Raw genomic sequence first — 22269 nt, 5'->3', positions numbered from 1 at the left:
CTCTTTCACTCTTTGTTTTGGGGGGGGGATAGGCAGGGGGGAAGGTGCAAAGTAGTTCTGTAATTGGTAGAAAAAAGAGCAAGAAATTTTCCTATTTAAAAAGCAAAAAGTTTTTCTTCTGCATGATAATGTTTCAAAGAGGAAAACATTAAAGCTTTTGGGATATTTTTTTTTTAAGACTTAACCAATTTCAATTATACACTTAAGTCCTTGCCTTCGCCAAAAACAAAGATGCTGTAAAAGATAAGTATTTTGAGATCAAGATCATGAATAAAAATGCAGAGTATTTTAAGAAAAAAAGATTACAACAAATCAAAGAAATACATGTATTACTCTTAGAAAATATTTAAATTCAATGAACCACTAGCATCCATGAGATATTTTGGGTTTTCTATGTTCAGTTCTGTAGGCAAAATAGACTATGAGAGAAACAGGTGCATCTGAAGTAGATCATCTGGTTTAAGAAAGTAAGCAACTATTCCTGTCAAGTAATTGCTTAAACAAAACTATTAAAATATAAGTGTTTTCATAGTAGTCCTTTAATTAATTTAAGTAAATGGAAGAGATATCACATGGTTGTAGTAAGTTGCATGTTTCTTCAGGGGTGATGAAAAATACAGAATTTTTGCTTCCCTAGAATATTCAGTAATCCCTGTAATTGTTGTCACAGGTATCTTAAACAATTGGGGGAAAACTTCTGCACCTTTTGAATTTGTAAAGTTATATAAAATCTGAGCAACATTTACTAAATGTTCTTGATAATTAAAAAAAAATTAAATCACACAGTAGACAGCACATTCAATCTTAGAGAAGTGACATCTTTTAAGAGACAGTACACATCACTGTAGGTATGTATGTGCCATTTGCACTGTAAATTAGAAGCACAGGATCTGAGCAATATATAAGCTGTGCACATACCTCTCTTTGTGCCTAGGACATTGATGTATAATGGAATATCTTTGTTACATTTCTCTTTGGAACACAATTAGCTGCTTCTCCCCTGCCTGAGAGACATATCTTACCTTGTTGTTGTGGCTTGTGATCCAAGAATGTCTGAGAAGGGCTCGTTGGCTGTGAGAGCTGATGTTAAGCCCTATGGTAAGCTATACAATGATAGCAGGACTGGATACCACCTAACAAACTATGCCGATTTTGATTCCCAGCATCATGATATTCTCTTGAGAGCAGGCCCAGAAATTTATTGTCCTGATCATCAACATCCAGCTTAAATACTTTCCTCTTGGATCCCACCATTTCAATATTCTCATATTGAGCAGGTTGGTTATGTTTTTGAAGGAGGAGACTCTTCTGCCTTATCTGCAATCTGGCTATGGGATCCTGACATGCTCGCCAAGAAGAGGTGTTGAAGGCTGTGTAGTGCCTTGAAGATTAACTTCATTATCCTACTGTGGAATGTGAGGTAGTACAGCTTTCTGGTTGCTTGGTTTAACAATACCCAATGGCCAGAACAGTTAGTCTGAAGTAACACATCTCTTCCAAAGATAGTAGAGGCTGCTGCACAGCAGAAGGAAAGAACTACAGAGGAGTATTTTTTGGGTCAGGAAAAGGATACATTTTCTGGGGTTACAGTCCAAGTTATGGAATCCCATCTTACAGGATACAAATACTGTACTTGATATCAAATGAGGACTCCAATCAGCACATCAGAGAGGGATAGTCAGTGACTTCAATTTCATTGTATGTGGCAGTGTGAATACAGCAGTCATTTAGAGACCTGGCTTTGGAACTTCAGGTACTTCAATGGGACAAGTGGTTCAGTTGAAGACACTCTTAAATTAAGGGGCAAAGTATTTCAGTTTGTAGATGGATGAATGCCCTCTGCTTTGGTTTAGTTAAAGACTGTGGTTGGAGACGTATCTTTTTGCTAAGTTCTACCAGTTGTTTTCAGGACTGCTTCTGGAATTGATTTACTCTCTAGCTCTTTGATGAATATGATCATGATTGCTAAGCATATAAGCAGTGTCCGTCTTGGCACAGCCTTCTGCTTCTAAACACCAAGTAAGGGCGTTTATTTTAGAGCCTAACCTATTTCTGCTACTGTTTTTTCTCTCCTCCGTTTTCAGGGACAGTGTCTTTCATTGCAACTTGCTGTGGACTAACTTCCTACTGGACCATTGAATCCTGGAGACATCAGTCATATATGTTCCCAACTTCCAACCTTGTTTATCTGACTTTCCTTCACAGAACAAAGGGTAATGAATAGAATCATACACCTCTAGGGGCACAACCTGGGGCCAAAGGCAAGTTCTATGTGGAGTGAATTTCCTAGCAATGTTTTATTTAGCAGAAAATATATATATATTTATAAAAATAAATATGTGTGTGTGTATATATATAATCTCCAAGATTAATCTCACCTTAGTAATAAAGAAAGGAAGACCTCTGAGGACTGGAAAGAGAATCTTGGCTGAGGGGTTTGGGGAAAAAAAGCTTTGGAATCTACAGGAAAAAAAAATAAAAATATTTTCCTCATTTTTCCTCCTGAGTCTATTGGAAAAATTAGTCCATTGTTAAAAAATTCTGCATGTGTCAAAATGAGCAGGGAAGTTGATTTAAAAGTAATACCTTACGGTATTGCATCCATCAAGGTGCTATCTGTAAGTTAGAAATATTTTAGATGAAGTTACTTTGTTAAAGAATTTCATAGCATTTTTTTGATAAATAGAAATTACAATTCCTATGTACTATAGACTACATTTACTGGCAAGTCCTTAAAGTGCTCTGTTAACTATTTATAATGAGATAATCTTTCTACACAGAGGTGCCGTGTTTGCTTAACAAGATTTTCTGTGTAAGTATGTGCTTCTCATTTATTTATGACAGGATGGTACTATTACAAGGATTGTATGGTTGATTTTTATTTTTAATTTTTTTGTTCTTCCTGAGGCTGACCAACTAGCAAACAAACACCCCAAATTTAAGTACTTCAGCTTGCAATACAGATCAATCCCTAAGATCAGAACAAGTTTAAGTTATAAAAATAAATATTTTACTTTTTTTTAATATAACTGATATACCTATCAGTACTTTCTATGTGCTAGCTAGGTTACGGTTGATACAGTTTTTATTCTTAATGAAACACATACAGTTCACCATTGATAAGCAAGTTACTACTGTAGATATTTTACTTTATCCAAAGATCTCTGGGACTAGGGGTCTTAATTTCGGGGGAGAGGGAGATAGGGAGACCGAAGCATGCCTTCGTGTTTCATATAGCTTTCCTAGTTTATGGAAACATAATTGGTACATTTTCTAGACTTGCACATTGTAACTGAAGCTTAAATTAATTACTGAATTTCTGTCCCACATATGTGCATTTATCTTGAGTCTGTTTTGAAAGCTATTGTAAAACAAGTCATAAGTAAGGGGGAAAATGCATTCTTGTTTTATCAGGTGATTCTGATGTCTCAACTCGGTTGTCTGGGAGATACCATTCAGAGTGTCTGAAGGGGAACATACTAGTTAAAACTTCTTTTCTTTTAGCTCTCATCTCCTCTAAGGAATATTTGGGGAAGTAACTAAAGTTTGTTCCTTTAGAAGCAAAAAGGCTGGGTTTTTTTTAACACTGCAGCCTCAATTTGCAGATGCTGCTTCAAACAACCAAATAGATAGTGGTGGAAGTACTATGGTGCAGCTGAACTAAAGGGATTTTGTTGGATAACTACTTGCCTGTTACTGTCATTGGCAAGTCAGAGGTAATTTCCAAAGCTGTAGTCTGGCTGAGGAGGAGTAATTGCTTTCATGTGTATTTTTCAAGCCAAAACACACACTTTGTTTCCACCAGTGTTTTTACCAACACTCAAAATTATCACAGCATTGTTGCTGAATAAAGTTATTTTTAAAAGAAAAAGTATTATGAAAAAAATAGTGACACCTGAGCGTCGCGCAGAAAACTTGTCAGCTGAACTCCTGACAGAATCTGGCAGAAATTCAAAGTCTGGTTTGTCTCTAGTAATTCCATTAACATTTCAAAGGCTGGTGATGTTCTGGGAATTACACAGGAGGGATTATTTTTTAAGTTAAGAATTAGTACTCTAAAGGCTTGCCTGTTCTAGGAATATTGCCGCTATCTTACAATAGTTAAATGGACTATATCTCAGACACTAAGTTCTCTATCAGACGTGTTGCTATTTTATCTGTACTGGCATAATTAAAGTATCAGCCGTCTTTCCCCATAGTGTGAATAGAGCTGTATCAGTATAAAACTGTATATATTGGTAGCTTATTTACGCATAGAAGGAAACAACCTAGGAGGGCTGGCCCAGTTCCAGAAATTGTTTTTAATTACATTGCAGTTGCTATGCCTGTATAAATTATTTGTATTGGAGACCTTATACCAGAAGAAAGTGACTTCATTCTAGTTTATTTGCCCTTATCCATAGAGCCCCATAAAAAGTTACACCACTTCAGTTTCATAGGTTCAGTTTGCCTCTGTGGGCAAACTTGCCCTTTACACGGACTTATCTCCATCTATCTTAGACGATATAAACAACGAGTGTTTTGACAATAAAAATGCATCTTCCTCTCTGACATAAGCCTAATCTATTCAGTTAATACTAGAACAAGTACAAGCTGCGTGCACCAAAGCTGTCCCCCCTGAATCTTAGCTTAACTCTGTTGTTCATTATGGAACACAATGTTTTACGTACTCTGACCAAACTTTCAATTGCTGTTTTGTAGATCAGTGTCTTGCCTTGCTTTTCTGCTGTGCAAATGAATTTTGTCCAGTATGTGTTACCTAAGAAAGAATTAAGAAAGCTGAAGTCAGAATAGCAGAACTTGACTCACTTGCAAATAAGGATGATCTGCATGTGCTCATTCTATAAAGATAACGTGGAGCAGATTCAGACGACTCCCATTTTAAAGCTACAGGTGAGGGAGAGATCTTGATCCCATGTTAAAAGGTGAGGAGGGAGTTGTGATGAGGAAAAGACTGAAAATCAGTATAACCCTTCTGTTCTAAGCCTGGGAGCAGTAAAGGAAGGACCTAGTCAGAGAGTAACTAGCAGGAACAGAAAGAGCCAAAAGCCCAGGGACCTTTGACCATTCAGAGAACACAAACTAGCATTAATTAGCTGTTCTCTGTCCTGTGCTCATTGACTGTTCCACTCTCTTTCCTTCTGTTCTACCTCTTTACTTCTGCTTCAATCCTGCTTACTTCATATGGGGTTTTTTTTTTTACCCTAGTCTGCCCTCATTACTCTGTATCTTCTTCCATTTTCTTTGCAAGCAAAAGCCACCCCAAAAATAGAACTACTGTTACATTTACTACAGCCATGCTGTTTGTGAACTTTTCCCCCATGCTGTCTTATCTGTTTAGACTGTTGTCTTTTATATAGTCGGGGACCTTTTACTGGGCTGTGTTTATGCGCTGTCCAGCATAATGGAACTTCAGTTTTCATTAGTCCTTAGAAGACCTTAAATATGATTACGAATAATATTCCTTTATCCTGCATTTTTATAACAAATCATTTCTAGGCAAATGACTACCCTTAACGAGATGAGGTATATGAGATTTAACAGGGTGAGAGGAACTTTTCTCCTGCAGTTTTTCTGGTGATTTTCTAGTGATTTAAATCACTAGGTGAACTAGTGATTTAAAAGTATAATGTTATAACTGTGGTTATATTACAGTCCAGCATAATATAGAATCATATGACGAACATTTTAGAATGAATTTTATATTGACTCTGTTAGCATTGCAATTGCAGTGGTTTGCAAATTGTTGCTTTGTTTTCCATGTTTTACAGCTTTTAAATTTGCTTTCTAGAAACCATTTTGGTAGGTGCGGGTTTCTTGTCAGAAATCCATTCCGAAGCTTGAGTGCAAAGCAAGCAAGGTACTAATAATGGATATCTTAAGGATAACAATGGATATGGCATCTTCAAAAGCAGTGGCATTCTGGTAAGAATTTGCATGTAATTTATTAAAAAGTATGTGATAGTTCTCAGTAAAACGTGTTTGTGTACCTCTGACAATTTGTCTGATTGTTTAATGAAAATTTCTTCTAAAATGTGAAAAGTAGGAAGATTGATCTATATCATGCAGTATTTTAAATTCTGAAACAGTGTACAACAACTTTAGTTTACTTAGCAGTGACTTCTTTTATGTAAACCCAGTTAAAATATCTTTTTAGAAAAGCAAGTTATTTTAGAGTAGTTAGTGGCCATTTCTGGCTTACTATTTGTGAGCCTGTTTCTCTGAATATTTAGAATGGAACATGTTTGAACTGTCATTTAAAAATTTTTTTTGCAGTCAGAGTGTACCCAAGAGTATGTTATAACTAACCTCTGGTGGCATATTTCACCACTACACATGTTAACTGTTCTAACAGACATTGCATTCAACTTTGCAAGAGATATGACACACTTATGTAATTATTGACAAATTAATCTTAGCTGGAAACTTTTAATCCTTGTATAGGTTAAAAAAAAATAAGTATAATGGCAGCATGCTAAGTTACTATACTGGTACCACTTTGTTGCAAGTTTCACGCTATTTAAATAGTGTGCACAATTAGAAAATGCAAGTAGAAATACCAGTGGAAGTTTTCTTGTAACTACACTATAGTAGAAGTGGTTCCTTTTAATTTAGCCTTTGAAATAGCTTAGGGCAACAATTCTTGTTTTTACTAAAACGAATTATGTTCTTCTCCATGTATATACCGATATCTCAAAATTCACAAAGAATCTGTGCCTTTGTTTTTTCTTCCTACTCTTTCAGTCCCACTGGTGGTTGGTATTGCAGTGGGACCTGTTCTGATAACAGCTGGCAGTTCTGAAAGCTGCTTCTTAAAGGTATTTTGAGGTCCTGGGTATACATACACTATGTAGTAAAGAGCAGCACAGAGACTCAGCGTTCTTCTGATGAACTAGGTAGCTGTTCCAGCAGCATGCCACTTCCCGTGAAATTAGGGTTTTGACAGACCTCAAGAACTCTTAATTTTCTCATGCTATGCTGAAAGCTGTGGTGGCTCAGGAGCTGATTTACAAGCAGATTAGGCATTAATTGGGTGTTCAGTGTTGGTCAGAGGGATGGTGGTTAATGTCTGAGAGTGGGAACAGTGTTTGGCCCACTGCATGCCTGTTAGAGGCCTTAGCCCCATTGAGAGGCAAGGATAAGGAGCTCAGATGCATCGCTGTGCTAATACAGATACCTCTTGTGGGCATCTGATGAGAACAGCAAAACTGTAGCGTGTCCTGGGCGATGAGGAGTACCAGCTTGGCTGACAGAATCTAGTTGTACCGTATTCAGTTGCACGGTATAGACATGCAGCATAACTTAACAGGTACTTAAGGCAGCATTAATTAAAACAGACTATCCTCACTAAGATATGGGAGAGGAAGTATGGAGAATGCCTGGTAGATGAACTCCTGAGAGGTCTGTGGCCAGACTACAAACACCTGATATAACTGCTTTAAGGCAGTTTCTGAAAAGATTAATGCAAGCAGTCTCCTCATTTGAAATTATATTCATCTGGAAGTGACTAATAGTGACTTCTATTTAATATCCTGTTCCGCAACACTCAGCTTTTCATTTTTACTTTCTAGGTGGGTGGGAGATAAAATCTGGCCCTTAAAGTGCAATGCACTCGTTCCAGTGACAAAATACAAAACACAAATCAGCAACTATAATGTAAGGCCAAACTAACTTCCTCTATCTGCACTGGACAAGTATGCATGCTAGATATATGAATATATGCTTAGATATCTGCTTAGATATATTTATAAGTAGTTTTCTAAACTGCTCCATAGGCTATCGTAGTAACTTCGGATGAGGAAGTTAGGCTGATCGCAACTTTTTTTTTTTTCTCTTTTTTTTTTTTTTTTTTGCCAGGCTAATTTTTCACTCTGGTTCATTGCATGGCAAGTGTTTGGTTATTTATTTGATCTGTTTATATTTTAAACCAGCTTTTGGCGGGGTGGGGAAGGAAGAGTGAGTTCTTAGTTTTAAACCCTCTCAAATTCTGAAGGATGATATCAACCAAGAAAAACCTTGTTTGCAATTTCCATGTTGTAGAGGTATCTTATCTGTAGTTGCAATAGTTATAAAAATCAAGGCTGGAGTGTCTCTCTGTTGATCTTTTCTGAGGTGACTGTACTGTCTGGTATTGTTTCAAATAAAAACAGTTAAAACAAGTGATTGACTTGTAAAAGAGTTGACTGTCATTTAGTGTTTAATTCCTCTTTTGCTAAACCATTTTTGTGATATTAACTTTACTTGTGACACTTTAGTAGGTGGAAGCCTGAGGGGGAATATGTTATAGTTCTTTCACAATTCATTAGTTTGTGGATGTTTCTGTTATGTTGTTTCCACACTGAATGACTCATATGTTAAATGAACATGCCAGCCTAAAGGCATGCCCTCAATATTGCAGCCCACAGTGAAACTTGATGCCATTACATACAAAAACGTGGAAGATGCTCATACCCGTTTGAATCCTTTCGAAGTTTTGTACACCTTGGACATGTATGCTATCAATTACTTCTTCAATGTACTTTCTTTCAAAAAGCTGTGTTTTACCATGTCTGATTGCTCTTTTTCACACTGTTGACTTGCTGAGTTTGTAGGCTATATCTATCATGTGAGCATAAGTTGGAACTAAGAAACAGTGATTTATTTTTATTATTTTTTTTTTATAAAGTGGCACAGTTTCAGTGTATTCATTTCTGGACTATTTGATGAGAGACTATAGAAGTATCTGCTTTGCATTGCCACCTGTGCATCTATTTTTTTTTTTTTTTATGATTTAGACAGATTCAGAAATGCTTTTATTTGGGAAGTTGGTAGCACAGATCTAATACTCTCCATATTGTGAAAACACTAATTAGAGTGAACCAGTTGTGATCTTAGCTTAGGTTATCTTAGCTCTCCTTGAATTTTGGCTTTCTTACAAATTTAATTTTTCCTTGTTTAATAAAAATGTGAAAGAGAAAACAGATTTACCTATTGACAGCGTCACACAAATTATCACTTGCATTACAGAAGCTTCATACTGGAACACTGCAAGAAGCAGGTCTAAAACTGCCTCAGGGTTCCAGTCCTACATTTCTTTAGTATCTGTAATATGGAGACAGATGCGCACTCACAGCAGCAAGGTGAGAGGAATGGTTTTGAACAGTATGCGAAGTAAAATTTTTCAGATATCGTTTTGAATCTTTAGGATGTTTGGGTTTTTTTCATGTGCTATATAGTGGTATTAACCCTAAGCCTGCATTGATTTGTATATTGAAAATACGTATATAGCTCCAGAATTTTTGTTCTCCAGATGACAGACCTGTGGTTTTGATAGCAGTAAGACAGATTAGATAGAATAGGTAGAACATATCATGAGTCAGTTACTTTGGCTTTTAAATAACAGTCTTGTTCTACCACGCATGCTATGTAGTGAAGGAGCTTATGCCAAAGTGAACAGATACGTTTATATTACACTTATATTAAAGAGTGGTCTTCCCATAAATTTTTCACTTAATACTACTCATGTCTTTACGCTGTGTGCTAGTTTTTCTATGTCCCTCTTGCTTTTCAGGAGGAGGCTGTCAATACTCACCTAACTATTTCCACCGATGTGGAGCTTGTCTGTCCGTTCCTTGTCTGGTTTGGGCTACAGGACTGTAGACACAGTAATGAAAACTATGTGCAACCATTAACAAAATTGATCCCAAATTCTCATAGGAAACGCTGGCAGGCAATAAAAGTAGCGGTTTTAATTCTGTTTCTAATTATAGCACCCCGGACTAAGTCAACTCAGGTCACTTAAGGATGTCTCACTAAAAGAGTATAAAAAGGTATAAAAATATCAGATAATACTACTGTTTGATCTTCAAGTGGTGTGGAAGTATAGGCAAGGAGAGGAAGGAGGCAGCAAAATGAAAATACGTCAGAAATTGCCACACTGGCTGATGTGTTTGAGAGCATGGGGTGTAGATGCAGAGGGGTGTACTTCTGCCTTCCTGTTCGGCTGCGTTCGCTTTTAATATATGTTAAGTAGTACCAGAAGGACGGGAACCGGGCATGCTGGTAAATTCCACATCTACAGGTGTAAAAGTCGCCTCACCCAGGCTGTTCTTCCTGCACTTTTCTCTGTTTCTGAGTTTTTGGCTTGTCAAGATCCTTCCTTCGTTTGCCAGGAGAGATCCTGGAATCATACTAGTGATACATGACAGCATGTATGGGTTTAGTTCTGTTCTCACTTTCCCACCTGTTTTCAGGCGGTTTTTCCTTTCCTGTTCTGCGTGACGAAGATCTGAGTTCCGAGGATCTAATCGGGGTTTCAGCCAGGTGTGATGCCAGGTGCTGAAGGTACTGACCTTTCCCTTTTCCTGTCGAATCCTGTCCGTTTCTCCCGGGGTGGTGGTTTCACTGGGCGTTGCGCACAGCTCTGCCCGTCGCCCAGCGCACGTTCAGGTGGCCTTAGCTTCTTCTCCGGTCCTTCAACACTCGAGCCAAGCCTTGTCTTGGGCCATCTGTCAGCGCCATCCGAAGACGGTCTCCGTGCGGATGACCAGGGCAGCGCCCGACTGACTCCCGCCAGCGGAGGCAGCGGCGGGGCGGGAGGCGAGAGGCCTCCGCCCGGCTCCGGCGGCACTAGGACCCGGGCGGCTCCGCCGCTCCTCTCGGCTCCCCACCCGTCCCCGGGGCGGCCGCAGCCGCCGGCAGCCGGCCGGGGCCGCAGCTGGACCTTGTCCCGCGGGGCGGGCGGCGCCAGCGCTCCCCATTGGCTGCCCGCCGCGCTGCGCGCGCTCATGGCCGCCCGCGCCCTCGGTAGCGCCGGGGCCGCTGCGACCTTGGTGGCCGCCACAAGCCCTCTGCCCCGCGGGATCCTCGCCTCCGGGCCGCGCGGGCGGCTGGCTCCGTGGTGCTGCCTGCTGCTAGCCCGGCCTTCTCCGTGGCGCAGTCCGGTCCGGCTGGCTAGAGATGTCTTTTACTGTGTATTTGGACTGTGCTTTCCACAAATAGGCTTGTGTTGGGGATGTCCTTGTATTGCCGTAAGATTTCTAGTAATATCATAGTTAAGTAGTACATTTTTCCAAGGCAGATAAGAGCGTGCTGTGAGTTGTTTGGTGCTGGGAACATGCCTTCATACGTGTTTCTGCGCCATATGTTAGAATGGAGACACACTCGTGCCTGGAGCTTTTGTCTACCCTGGGAAAAGATACATAAATAATTATAGATGAAAGCATTTAAAATAGCAAGAAATATTTTGCTCATTTCAGGAGAATAATTTGCATAGCATACAGACCGAATGATAAGTACAATGGAAAGTTTACCATGTGAGTTGAAGTAATTTTATTGCTTTGTTTATGTCAGTTTTCTTTTGTGCATGTATAGCGTAAACTTAGATCTGCCTTTAATGGATATACAGTGGATTGTGGCAAATGTTTGTGTTCAAAAATATGCTTTGGCTAATATTAAGGTATCTTCCACTTAACGCCTACATGGAGTCATAGAATTGCTGAGGTTGGAAGGGACCTTTCAGATCATCTAGTCCAACCATCAGCCTAACTCTTGTCAAAAACCATCAGTAAACCATATCTCTAAGCATCACACCTACTCATGTTTTGAATACCTCCAGGGATGGTGCCTCAACCACTTCCCTGGGCAGCCTGCTCCAATGCTTGATAACCCCTTCAATGAAGAAATTTTTCCTAATACCCAGTCTAAACGTCCTCTGGCACAACACACTACAAGACAGGTGCTCTACTCTTACGGTAGCTACTATGTATCCTGCTGAACTCTTTGCAGTTTGATATTTAAAACAAGATGTTAAGAGAGTTGTGATCATTAAATTAGAATTAAAGTGGAGCAGAAGCTGATATATTATCTGACACTTGGCTTCTATAGTGCCTGTCACAAAGTAATGGCTCTCTTAAACTGTGCATTAATCATCAACAAGAAATTCAGAAATGTCTGTTTCAGTCCAAAAACTTTTATTAACAAAAAAATAGCTTTCATACTATTGGAACGAGGAAGGAAATGTCTTTAACAAGAAAATCCTTCACATCTGAATGAAGTTAGTTTACAATTTCTCCCCTGTAAGTTTAGTTTATTGCAATTGCCCACCCTCTACTTAAAAGGGAAAAACGTGTGTGGGGCAACTTTGCAGGTAAATGTACAGTGAAGTGTATTTCAAGTTATGTATATTCAGTAAGTATTTTCAAGCATATAATAAAATAGCTTTAGAAAAGCAAAATGTCCCTTGTATTTTAGAAAGTGATCAATATTTGTCAGTGGGGTGTGTTACTAAAACGTTCACAGGCAAAAGCTATACAACTAAAAGGTGAATCTGTCAAGCAACAATTCTTTTACTCACAAATTCACAGGCTGTGTTGTCTGCAAAACAAAGCAAGTTAAACAAGGGGAAAAAATTTTCTGTTCTGATTTCCTGGTGGTGCATGATCTGCTGCTTTCAGAACATAGGTGGAAGGTATGTTGCCTTTTGGGGTCAGAAATTGTATAGTACCTTTCTGCAACCTGTTGGCTTGCCTTTATGCCTGCAATGACAGAACAGCTGTCTGGCAATAAGGTCTTCTCGGAACCACAGCTGTGCATCAACTGAAATTCCCTTCTCTAACAGAACTAGTACCCTTGCCTACATTCAAGTGTCACTGCACAAAGTTTATGTAGCTATTTAAATTTCCCAGTTTCTCTTGTTCTGGTACCAGCTGCATTCTCTCTACCCAGGAAAGAGTTCCCAGGTGATCTTTCTCGTTCTTTGTGCTGTCTGTATTATTGACGTTTTGAGTCTTCATTCATACCCTCTATTGTACTGCATGTTGCTTCAGGCCCTGTTTACCTGACACAGACACTTACTAAACCGTGAAGTCCCATCTTTGTGTTGGCAGTGCTGGCAGCTTTTCCTTCCTGCCCCCCCACCACTGCCCCCAGATAATATTATATTCTCTTTACCTTCGCAGATACCATGGAAAAATTCAAACAAAATACATGAAGCCCCATCCTTATGCTCCCTTTCATTTTTTCCCTTGCCCATCTTAATAAAATGAAGACTCTTTGCTCTTTGAGAAAGAATTATAATTTTCTATATGTCTTTGTAATGATTAATACAATGGGGTAATGTGTTTTCTAGTACGTGCTGTGAAAACATGCGTTTCAAATTAAAATGGGATGATCTAATCAAGAAAACCAAGCAGTATAGTGGTGGCATACTAAGGAATTAGTGCTTAAGCTGTTTCTAGCTCCTTTGGTTGTGGGTGATCACTAAGTAGTCACTTTTTGGGTGCTTGTTAGCAAGATCTGTGATGAGAATCCTTAAAAACAAAAAATTGGTAAGGGGAAATATGTTCCATTTCAGCTCTTTGAAAAATAGACAAAGTTCTAAGAAGCTGGCTGTGTTTGGAAATCAGGAAAAATACATTTTAGGTAGAACCTGCAGTGATGGAGAAAATGAGTTTATAATCATGCCGATTTTAATTTTTCATGTATTTGCCTTTATTGCTTACATAAGAGCTTAAAGTGTCCAAATTTTAGTTGTTTCAAAATCTTCTAACTATGACAATACTGTTGTTATTGAGCTATTAATGGCAGTTAATGCAAACTGTAGGAAAAGTTAGTGTGAGATTGTGAATACAAGTTCAATAGTGAAATCGAGTTGCTATTCCTTTTTTTAATTGATATTTTTACATAGGAGTTATCGTATTGGCTTAAACCATAATACAGTTACTTGTTTTACTAGTAAATACATCCTGATGCTTCAGCTGATATTAACTCCAATTAAGTTTCTTCCTAATTTCTTTATGTAGTAACTGGTTTGATTTATCTTAGTGTTGATAGGGGCATTGTATTTACATTAATAACTGAATTTCCTTGATAATCAATATGAAAAAATTACATATGATGTGAAAAACATTTCTTCTGATCAGGTTTCAATTTTCCACACTTTGGATGTTTCTCAGTATTTTTTTCTTCTGTTATAAGATAGCAAGCATAGAAATATCTGATCAGAGCATTTATTATTTTTTTATGTCCACTTGTAGCACTCTTGATTTAAGCTTGCCAGTTTCTCTTTGTATGATGTTTTCAATGTTTATCACTGTTCACATTTGAACTCTTTCCAGTTCTTTATTATCTTTTTGGAGAACGGGTGACCTGTGTGTCATGTGCATTTTTTTCTGCTAAGGTCACAGCATTGATATTCGTAATCCTGTTACACTGGTTTTCATCTAATTCTCTAACATTGTTTAAGCAGCCTGTTTTATTATTTTTGTTTTGAGTGTAGTGGCATATTGAGCAGAGATTTTCACTAAACTGCTGAAGTGGTGCCCTAGTTCCTTCCTGAGGCCGAGGCATCTGGTGTTCTTTCACAATACGGCATAACCAATCTAATGAACAACTCCCATTAAACAGAGGCAGTCCTGCCACCTCCCTTGCACCTGATGCTGGCGTTGATCTGCCCCACTGATCCAGCTCATGGAACTGCACCGTTAAGAAAGAAATCCTAGTCTTACCAGTAAAGCCTTGATTTTTCTCTTAGTTTGCTCCCTGAGCAGCTTACCAGTGATGGCTGCTGCTGTTGCTGCAAGGAAAATAGAGTGAGCACATGGCAAAGGAAGGAGGAGATAGAAATATGGAACGTATCCTTTCTGCCATGATCTGCATCAGATCAGTTTAACTAGCATAACATTATGCAGAATGTTGTAATAGAAGTATTAAAATTGGTACGAATGCAGGATGGATGGAAATGTGTGTGTAAGCATAAGGAGAAAGAGTGAAACAAAGAGTTAAAGAAATGGCCTGTACTGATAACGAAAGACACCGTTTCCAGGACACCATTCCCAGCAGTATCCGTGTGCCACAGCACAGATGACTTGCCAGCAGAAGACCTTGCATCCTAACAGCAGGAGGATGGCAACAAGGTTGTAGTATATCACAAACACTGTTCTTTTTCCTGTTGGCTGAGCAGGAGAAGAGACTGCAGATGTACACTTCAGACTTATATTCCAAAGGAGGAAAAACAAGACAATGGGCAGCAATATGGCCTAAGATTTATGGAAGGCGTGGTAAGCAAGATCCTGAGGCAAAGGACTATCTTGTCACAGCTGATGATTCCTGAAGGATATCCTAAAGGATCTGCTCAAAACCCCCAGTTTTTATTGCTAATTAAGAACAACTCCTGAAATGGGATGAGGACTTAATAGCTGGTGGCCCTTGTCCTCTCTTTTGCACCTAAGTTTTCCTGGGCAGATCAGTCTTGGTGCTTGTGAGTACGTGAGCATAAGAGTGTGAGTGAATTAAATCTTTGGGAGAATAAATGTCAGTGAGTAACATCAACTTCTCTGGATGTTTTGTAGGTAACTGTTGCCTTCCCCTTGCCTAACATACTGTGTTTTAGTACACTAAGTTCCCTACAGTTGCACCTTTAATTTGAAACCTCATAAAACACAGACTTTCCTCTTGTGTTTATTTTAGTGTGTGTTTGTTGTCTATCATCAGTTAAACTTGATCTGTATTTTTGGGTCCCACTTAATCATTTTGGTTAGATTAACAGTTTTCCATGATTCCAAGTATCCTAAGTAACTGTAGATTTTATGCCATGGAACTCACCCCAATTTCTGGATGATTAACAACTATACCATAACACAGGAGCAAATCCATTCTTTTGAGACACTTTGCAGTTACCTCTTTGCCACTAATGAAATTTATTATAACTGATCATTTAATCCAATATTTTGCCTTGTTTATTCTCATCATGACTGTCTGTGTCTTAGGTTTTTTTGTGTGTTTGCTTCAGGAGGAATTCTCTTACTTCGGGCTTTGAAAGAACTTCGTTTCTGTTATCTGGGTGAATAGATCCAGAGTAAGAACTAGATCATCAGCACTAGTAGTTGTTCTGTTCTTTTCTTTTGCACACGATGCCTAGTATGACTTTTGCTTATTGTTTGTACTAGGATTAGCTTTCCAAATTTGTGTGACTTCTATTTGAGTCAAATAACTTGAAGCTCATTGTTTCTTCATAATGTTTTATTATCTTTTTCCCAGCAATAAGCATGTTTTTAGAGACTCAGAGATTTTTCTTAGCATCTAAGATAGACCTCTAGGGGTTTTGCTTCCTTATTTTGGGCTATAGGGACCTTCTTCATGTTACTCAAATCTCCTTTTTAATAGGGTATATTTAAAGTCCAATAAGTTTAACAGGGAGATGCATGCTTTGTGGGGCATGAACTCTTTGCATATATGAAAGGGCTCCTTATACTTCTTACTTTTACCTTACTAGTCCTACATTTTACCATTTTCTCATTGATTGTTTCAGAAAATAGCTTATGGTATCTGTCATGCACATGACAAGAGTTTCCATGGTTTGTTTCTCCCAGCCTGCTTCCTCTGCCAAAAATTCTGTATGCATCCTGGATCCACATACACCTTCCCATCACTCTTATTCTCCCTTCTCTTTCACTGTGGTGAATTGTCTTGAGGATTTGCCCATCATTCAGACTGGGGAGAAAACCAATCGGTGCCAGCCATGAAAACATTCCAGCTCTTTATTATGGCATCAAGGAATTTAGAAAATAACAAAGTTGATACATAGCTGTGCATTTTCTACCTGCCATGTGTGCATAATTCTATGATAATTATGTGATCAGGTACTGTTTAATAAAATACTGTATAGCATTGTAAGACTGTTTTTGCATTATTTTAAAATAATGTTATTTGGGCATTGAATGCTAGGCACTGCACAAACACAGGCTGAAAAGATTAACTGCAATTCTGAATGTTTGCAATGTAAATATAATAGAGTTGAAAAGAGAAAATAGATGAGAAAGGAAATACTGGGAGTTGAGGGGGAACAGTGATACTTCAGGCATCCAATTCATGTACCTAAATCTAAAGACTGATCTCCCTAGGCCATTTCCAGAGGTTAACCAGACTCCTTCAGAGGACAGTTTGGAATACTTTAGGAGTTCCTTCATTAAAATTGCTCTCAATGGTAGCTTCTCTCCATTTACTGTATAGGAGGATCCATCTCCTACATCTCACGCTTGCCTACCTTCGATACTTAAAACTGGATGGTGTGTACATACCTTCTTATCACACGTTGTGCTCATAGGGGCTGTAGGGCATCTTAGTAAGCTGAATTTCAGAGAAAAGAGAAGAAGAAGAGCAATGAAGTATGTTTTCAAATATTTAAGGGAGCTTCCCTAAAGTGTAAGTTGTAAAGTGGGAAAAGACGTAAGAGCTTAGTTTGAAAATAAAATGTGGATGTGAGAGAAGCTGGAAGCTAGACTCCTGGCACTGAATGACAGGTGGGAGATATGAAGGGAAGAGATAAAAGAAGTATCTCCAAAATATTTTTTTTCAGTAAGAAGTGAGGGTTTTTGAAAGTGTTTTAGCCGAACACACAATAATAAACAAATTGGATAGTATGAGCTATACGTCTTTTCAACTTTGTTTCATGAAAATTGGCCTAGCTTCAAATGCAAGCAAACAACAGCTGGCTTCCTGACGGTGATTAAGGAACAATAGGTGCAGTGGTGATAAGCGAGGAAGGGCCTTGAAAGTGAAGACAAGTAATAGATATTAGAGAAGGAGTCAGGAAGAGCTGTAGAGACAGTGAGGTGTTCTCCAAGGGATCGACTAGCAAACAGGTCTTTGCAGTGGTTTACTGGATGAGCGTGAGTGAGGTTAGGCTGCATTTCTCAAAAGCAGGGAGAAAAATGTTGCTGAATCAAAACGTGATGATGGTGTTAACTGGATTGAATGCTTCAGCTGATTGGGGGAATTAAAAATACCACCTTGGAAATGTTGCACTGAAAGTGTCTGCAGATTATCAATACGAATCTTAGGTTTTGGAGTAAATTTGGTATCTAAGGTGATGCTAGAGTTACGTGTCTGAGTGATAGACAGGATGATGGTGTAGCTGTGCAGCTCTGTATGTGACACCAGCACTTAAGATATTCATATGAAAGATCTTAAAGATCTGTCCTCAAATGTAATAATATTGTTTATCACTTCGAGTTTTTCACTCCTGCAATTGCTTCCCATGTAATATTGTTTAGAATATTTCCCCACCTGCCACCAAAGACTGGATGTTAATTGTTTGGTTTGATTTGTAATGTCACAGGGGGGTGGCTGTCATAAAAAGATGTTTTGCATTTGCTGGGAAGGCACTCATCTTTTTATTTGGCTTATGGTAATAGTGAACACAGAGTACCATAATTTCTTTATAATTAAATTATTAAGTCGAGTCTTCTAATAACTATATTCCGTAGTAATTCCGTAATATAATTAATTGATTCAGTTCCTTACTGTGGTCCTGCCTGATGATGTAAGAGTTGTACTCAGCAGGAGGAAGCTTTCAGTTTGCTTGGGGCTTTTATAGCCAGGTCCCGTACCAGCCGCAGTCATCCTTGCCTTCCTGCTTCAGCATGTCCCAGAACTTACAGGTTGAGAAGAGGGGACCAGAGAAAGGGCAGAGGAAATAACATCTGCTCTTGGCTTATTTTCCACTAGCAGAGTTGTATGGGCATAGTAGGAAATGAGTGTGAATTTAGAATTGTTTCTATGCTTTTCTCACTTAAATCAGAGATGAGGCAACTTTAGTATCAGGGAGGTGTAACCCAAAGAAAGAAAAACAAACAGCTTTTTATTTTCTTTCTTGTTATTTTTATAATAGATACACTTCCGGCAGGTGTGGAAATATAACTGTTAATGCATTTTTGTAAGAGGAAGAAGAAAGATTGTCTTAAGTAGTTAGGTGTCTCTAGTAGTTAGATGTCCAGATTAAAATACTAAAGTATATAGTATGCTCGGGAAAGAGAAATTTTAAAATTGCCTTTACTCAGAAATATAACTCTTTGGAAAGGAATTTGATTTTAATAGCTCTTCAGTAGTTTCAGGTTATTCAGAGAAAGAGCAGTGACGGGCAGGTAAGGCAGTAAATGACCTTTTGCTTGCTAAAAATGTGTAAATTTGTGAGCAAGTGCACTTCATGGCATGCCAGACATCTGCAGGCGAAAAGTGCAGTGTATGTGTGGGATCTCAGCAGCTGGATGCTCACGGGTAGTGGGGAGAGATGAGGTGGGAGGTCAGGCATCCCTCTGGTCCCCACTGGGACCTCCACCAGCACCCAGCGAGGCAGAGCCCTGCTGGGGTGGACTTTCTGCCCCCACCCCAGGGTGCTTACTGAGCCACAGCCGGGCTTTAGTTTGTCTTATCTTGAGATGAAATAACCAAAATATGACACTGTATTCTAAACGTGGTGCTACAGGTTCTTTATCAATTACCAGTTTCTGACATGCATGTGGTATGCAAGTGGGAATTCAACATTAAAACGGAAATAAAGATTTTTATATCTATCCTGAGCTAACACCAACACTAAGAAGATGAAACCATTACCTTCTCGCACAAATTTTGGAAATCACATCTGTCTTGCCTGTCTATGAGTTTCCTCATATACAAGTAGGCTAAGTAAAGTCAGTGTCACATCTTGGCAAAAACCATGTCTTAATGTCTGTGGGCATAGTGAATAGCAAACCTTGTATATAGTATTTTTTTTTCCACCTAGAAATAACAACAGTTTGATTCCTTGTCTCTCCATCAGTGCTATAGACAAATCAACATCTCTTTCAATGAGTTTCAGATGTTCATATCCTCATTTATCTTGGAAGAATTTTTAAACTTATTAATTTATTTCATGTAAAGGATCTTGCTGCATCTGAAGTCATCAAGTAGGAAAAGTAAAAGTAATCAGAGATGGCTGATTCTCCTGAACTTTTTTTTTTTTTTTGACAGAAAGTGTGTTTATATTGATTTGTCTGTTTACATGCTGACGTATGAAGGTATAACTCTACTATAGTAAAGGGAAGAATAGTATTGTACTCCTGGACAGCCTGTCTTTGGTCTTGCTGTCTCAAAGACGTAGTACTGGTGAAGGCGCAAGGTGCAGCAGACGGCACGGACCCCTTCCTGGGGTGGCTGATAAGTGCTGCTGCTGAAGTTTGGATGACATGATACTCCATGGTGTAGCCCATGGCTCTGTGTGCTTGTTGCACCATAAACCTGATAGCCTTGTAGTGTCTTCACTGCTGCCGTCGCACATTCCTGTTGTATTAAAGCCTGTATTTCAGTAAGCAAACCTTCTCACAAAGTAGAAATATTTTTGAGACAGTCTATTTTCTCATTGGCAATTGTGTATGATACTAGGTGTATGCTACCGTGGGCTTTTATTGGTATGGTAGGAGAAACAGCATATAAAGTGACTTCATCTCACACACTGCCAAACTAGAACTTCTCACAACCTTCAGATAGGCATAACAGTGAACATTTTTATGGAAATAATATTACTTTTTGTCAGCTTTACAGTGTTTTAAAATATGGTAAGAAAAATCTCATTTTAGTTTTTGCCACCATGTTACTAAGAGGTTAAAAATCTACATGTCTAGAAATGAAGAGTCGATGAAGATAAAGATTATAACCTATATTGATTTTAGACCACTCTCTTTTATTTAAAGTAATAATAAAAAAATTATATATAAATATGAAAAAGCAGCAGCACGCAGGAGGTGAGCAAATGCACTGCAGGTACTCATGTTCGCCTGAAGGGGAATATGCTGTGATCAATTAATGCTGTATAAATCTCTTAATGTAAGATATCACTGTAGCTTTTTTTGTAGCTGCAGCTTTTTGTGGTAAAAATGTAAATCTTGTAATGGTCTAGACAGTCAGATTATTTTTGTGAGACTAGTTGGTGTCTCGGTAGACTTGTGCACTATGGTACCTGACTTCATCCTTTTTCTTTTTACATGTTTTAGGCCCTAATCCTGCCAACTGGATTTATATGAAATGGACCTCGGTAGCCATGGGGCCTGACTGAGTTAATGGGACTCTGGATGACTGCAGGTTGCTACTCTGAAGATCAGACTGTAGGCCTGAACCTAAATTTCTGTCTTATTCCCCTGTCTATTTGCTTCTAATTCATGAAAATCATCCTACAAAACGATGTTGTCTTTGAGTCTCATGCATGTTTACTTTAGTAGCATTCAGACACTGTGTGCTTGGGATGTTGTCTGACACTGTTAAAATACGTCTGTTGTCATGTGCCAAAAACTCAGGATCGCCGTGATTATTGTGTTATATTTTAACATTCAATGGCTTCCTACCTAAAACAGAGGAGATAATCACCTGTGTTTTCAGTTGTCGTGGTATGTCTCTCAACTCAGATTTTCAATAGAGAATAACTGTTGGAACTCTATTCAGGTCATTTTTAAAGATCTTGGTAGATTTGTTTTTTATTTGTTGGACACAAAGTAAATCTATTTTATTTTTCAATGTGCTGTTCTCTTAGTAGCCTACTATTACTGAAAGCCTTCAATATAATGATACGCTGTGATGCAGACCAATAAAATAAGTAGGAAAAGGCATTAACTTTTACTAGCTCTCCTGTTGCTTTTCTATTTCTGTGGCTGTGGTTACATGACATACTATACAGCTGAGAGTGAGGATATTTTTATTTTTGTGAACCGGAGAATATCTTTTGTTTACACTGAGTGCTGTTCCCTCTCCTATTCCATATGACTATGTTGCAGTTTCACTGAGTACTAAAGTTAAATAGCCCTCATAGAAGCTGAAAAGGACTTTATGAAATCACATTAAAATAGAGTTTAAGGGGAAAAATGGATATGCTCCATCTCTATGCATGTTAGTATTTATATTGTATAGATTTTTTTAAAGCAAGTATGTAGCAATATAGGATAATTAACGGATTAAAACTTGCTGTATATAGAGAATCAGAAATACCTTCTTTTTTTTTTTCTATGTAGGCTTATTTCAATGATATCTAAGAGCTTCACAGTATTTGTTGAATTTTTGCGTATTCCCAGAACGACAGAAAAGCACTGCTGTCCTGTTTGACCAAGGAGAAAACCAAGCCACTTGTGCAGTCAGAAGTAAAGTCGATGTTATTAATTGCCTTTTAACCTTGTGCCTCCATCTCCATTTCTCCCTCAAAAGCCAAAGCTTCCATTATAATCAGCTGCTTTGCATTTCTATGTAAAAGGCCCAAGGTGTTTCGGTTTGGACTCCCAGAAAGTGAGGAAGACAAGGTTGGTGGCCCTCTGCCAAGGTGCTCGGTCTGACTCGCTCCTCATTCACAGAAGCCGATGGCAAAGGCAGAGGCAGAACTGAGTGTTCCTGTGTGGCGTTCAACTGCCTTAACCACATGCCCATTGCTCTCTTCCTGTAGTTGTCTGTCTTGTTCTCTGCAGAACTTCTAGAGCAAACACATATACCAACCTA

The 22269-nt window shown here is 38.6% G+C and overlaps 1 protein-coding gene across 3 annotated transcripts in view; it reads left to right on the top strand.

Annotated features, from left to right (window-relative positions):
* The window catches only part of LOC128904604 (uncharacterized), a 42823-nt gene extending 21035 nt beyond the window's left edge, over nucleotides 1-21788 (top strand). Inside the window, exons 5-9 of one of the 3 annotated variants that reach the window (XR_008464559.1) lie at nucleotides 2085-2213; nucleotides 4702-4893; nucleotides 5792-5925; nucleotides 10233-10323; nucleotides 20787-21788. Coding sequence is in view for 1 of the 3 variants with exons in the window: in XM_054189190.1 (XP_054045165.1) it covers nucleotides 2085-2213; nucleotides 2781-2812; nucleotides 4702-4794 (254 nt within the window). In the remaining 2 variants the exon portion in view is untranslated. The other 2 variants (XR_008464561.1, XM_054189190.1) reach the window with 2 other exon arrangements.
* Nucleotides 21789-22269: the final 481 nt, after the last annotated feature.

Source organism: Rissa tridactyla, chromosome 1 (genome assembly GCF_028500815.1).
Source record: "Rissa tridactyla isolate bRisTri1 chromosome 1, bRisTri1.patW.cur.20221130, whole genome shotgun sequence".
NCBI lineage: Eukaryota > Metazoa > Chordata > Aves > Charadriiformes > Laridae > Rissa > Rissa tridactyla.
The sequence above is the reverse complement of the archived record's forward strand: the minus strand, read 5'-3'. Positions and strand labels throughout refer to the sequence as shown.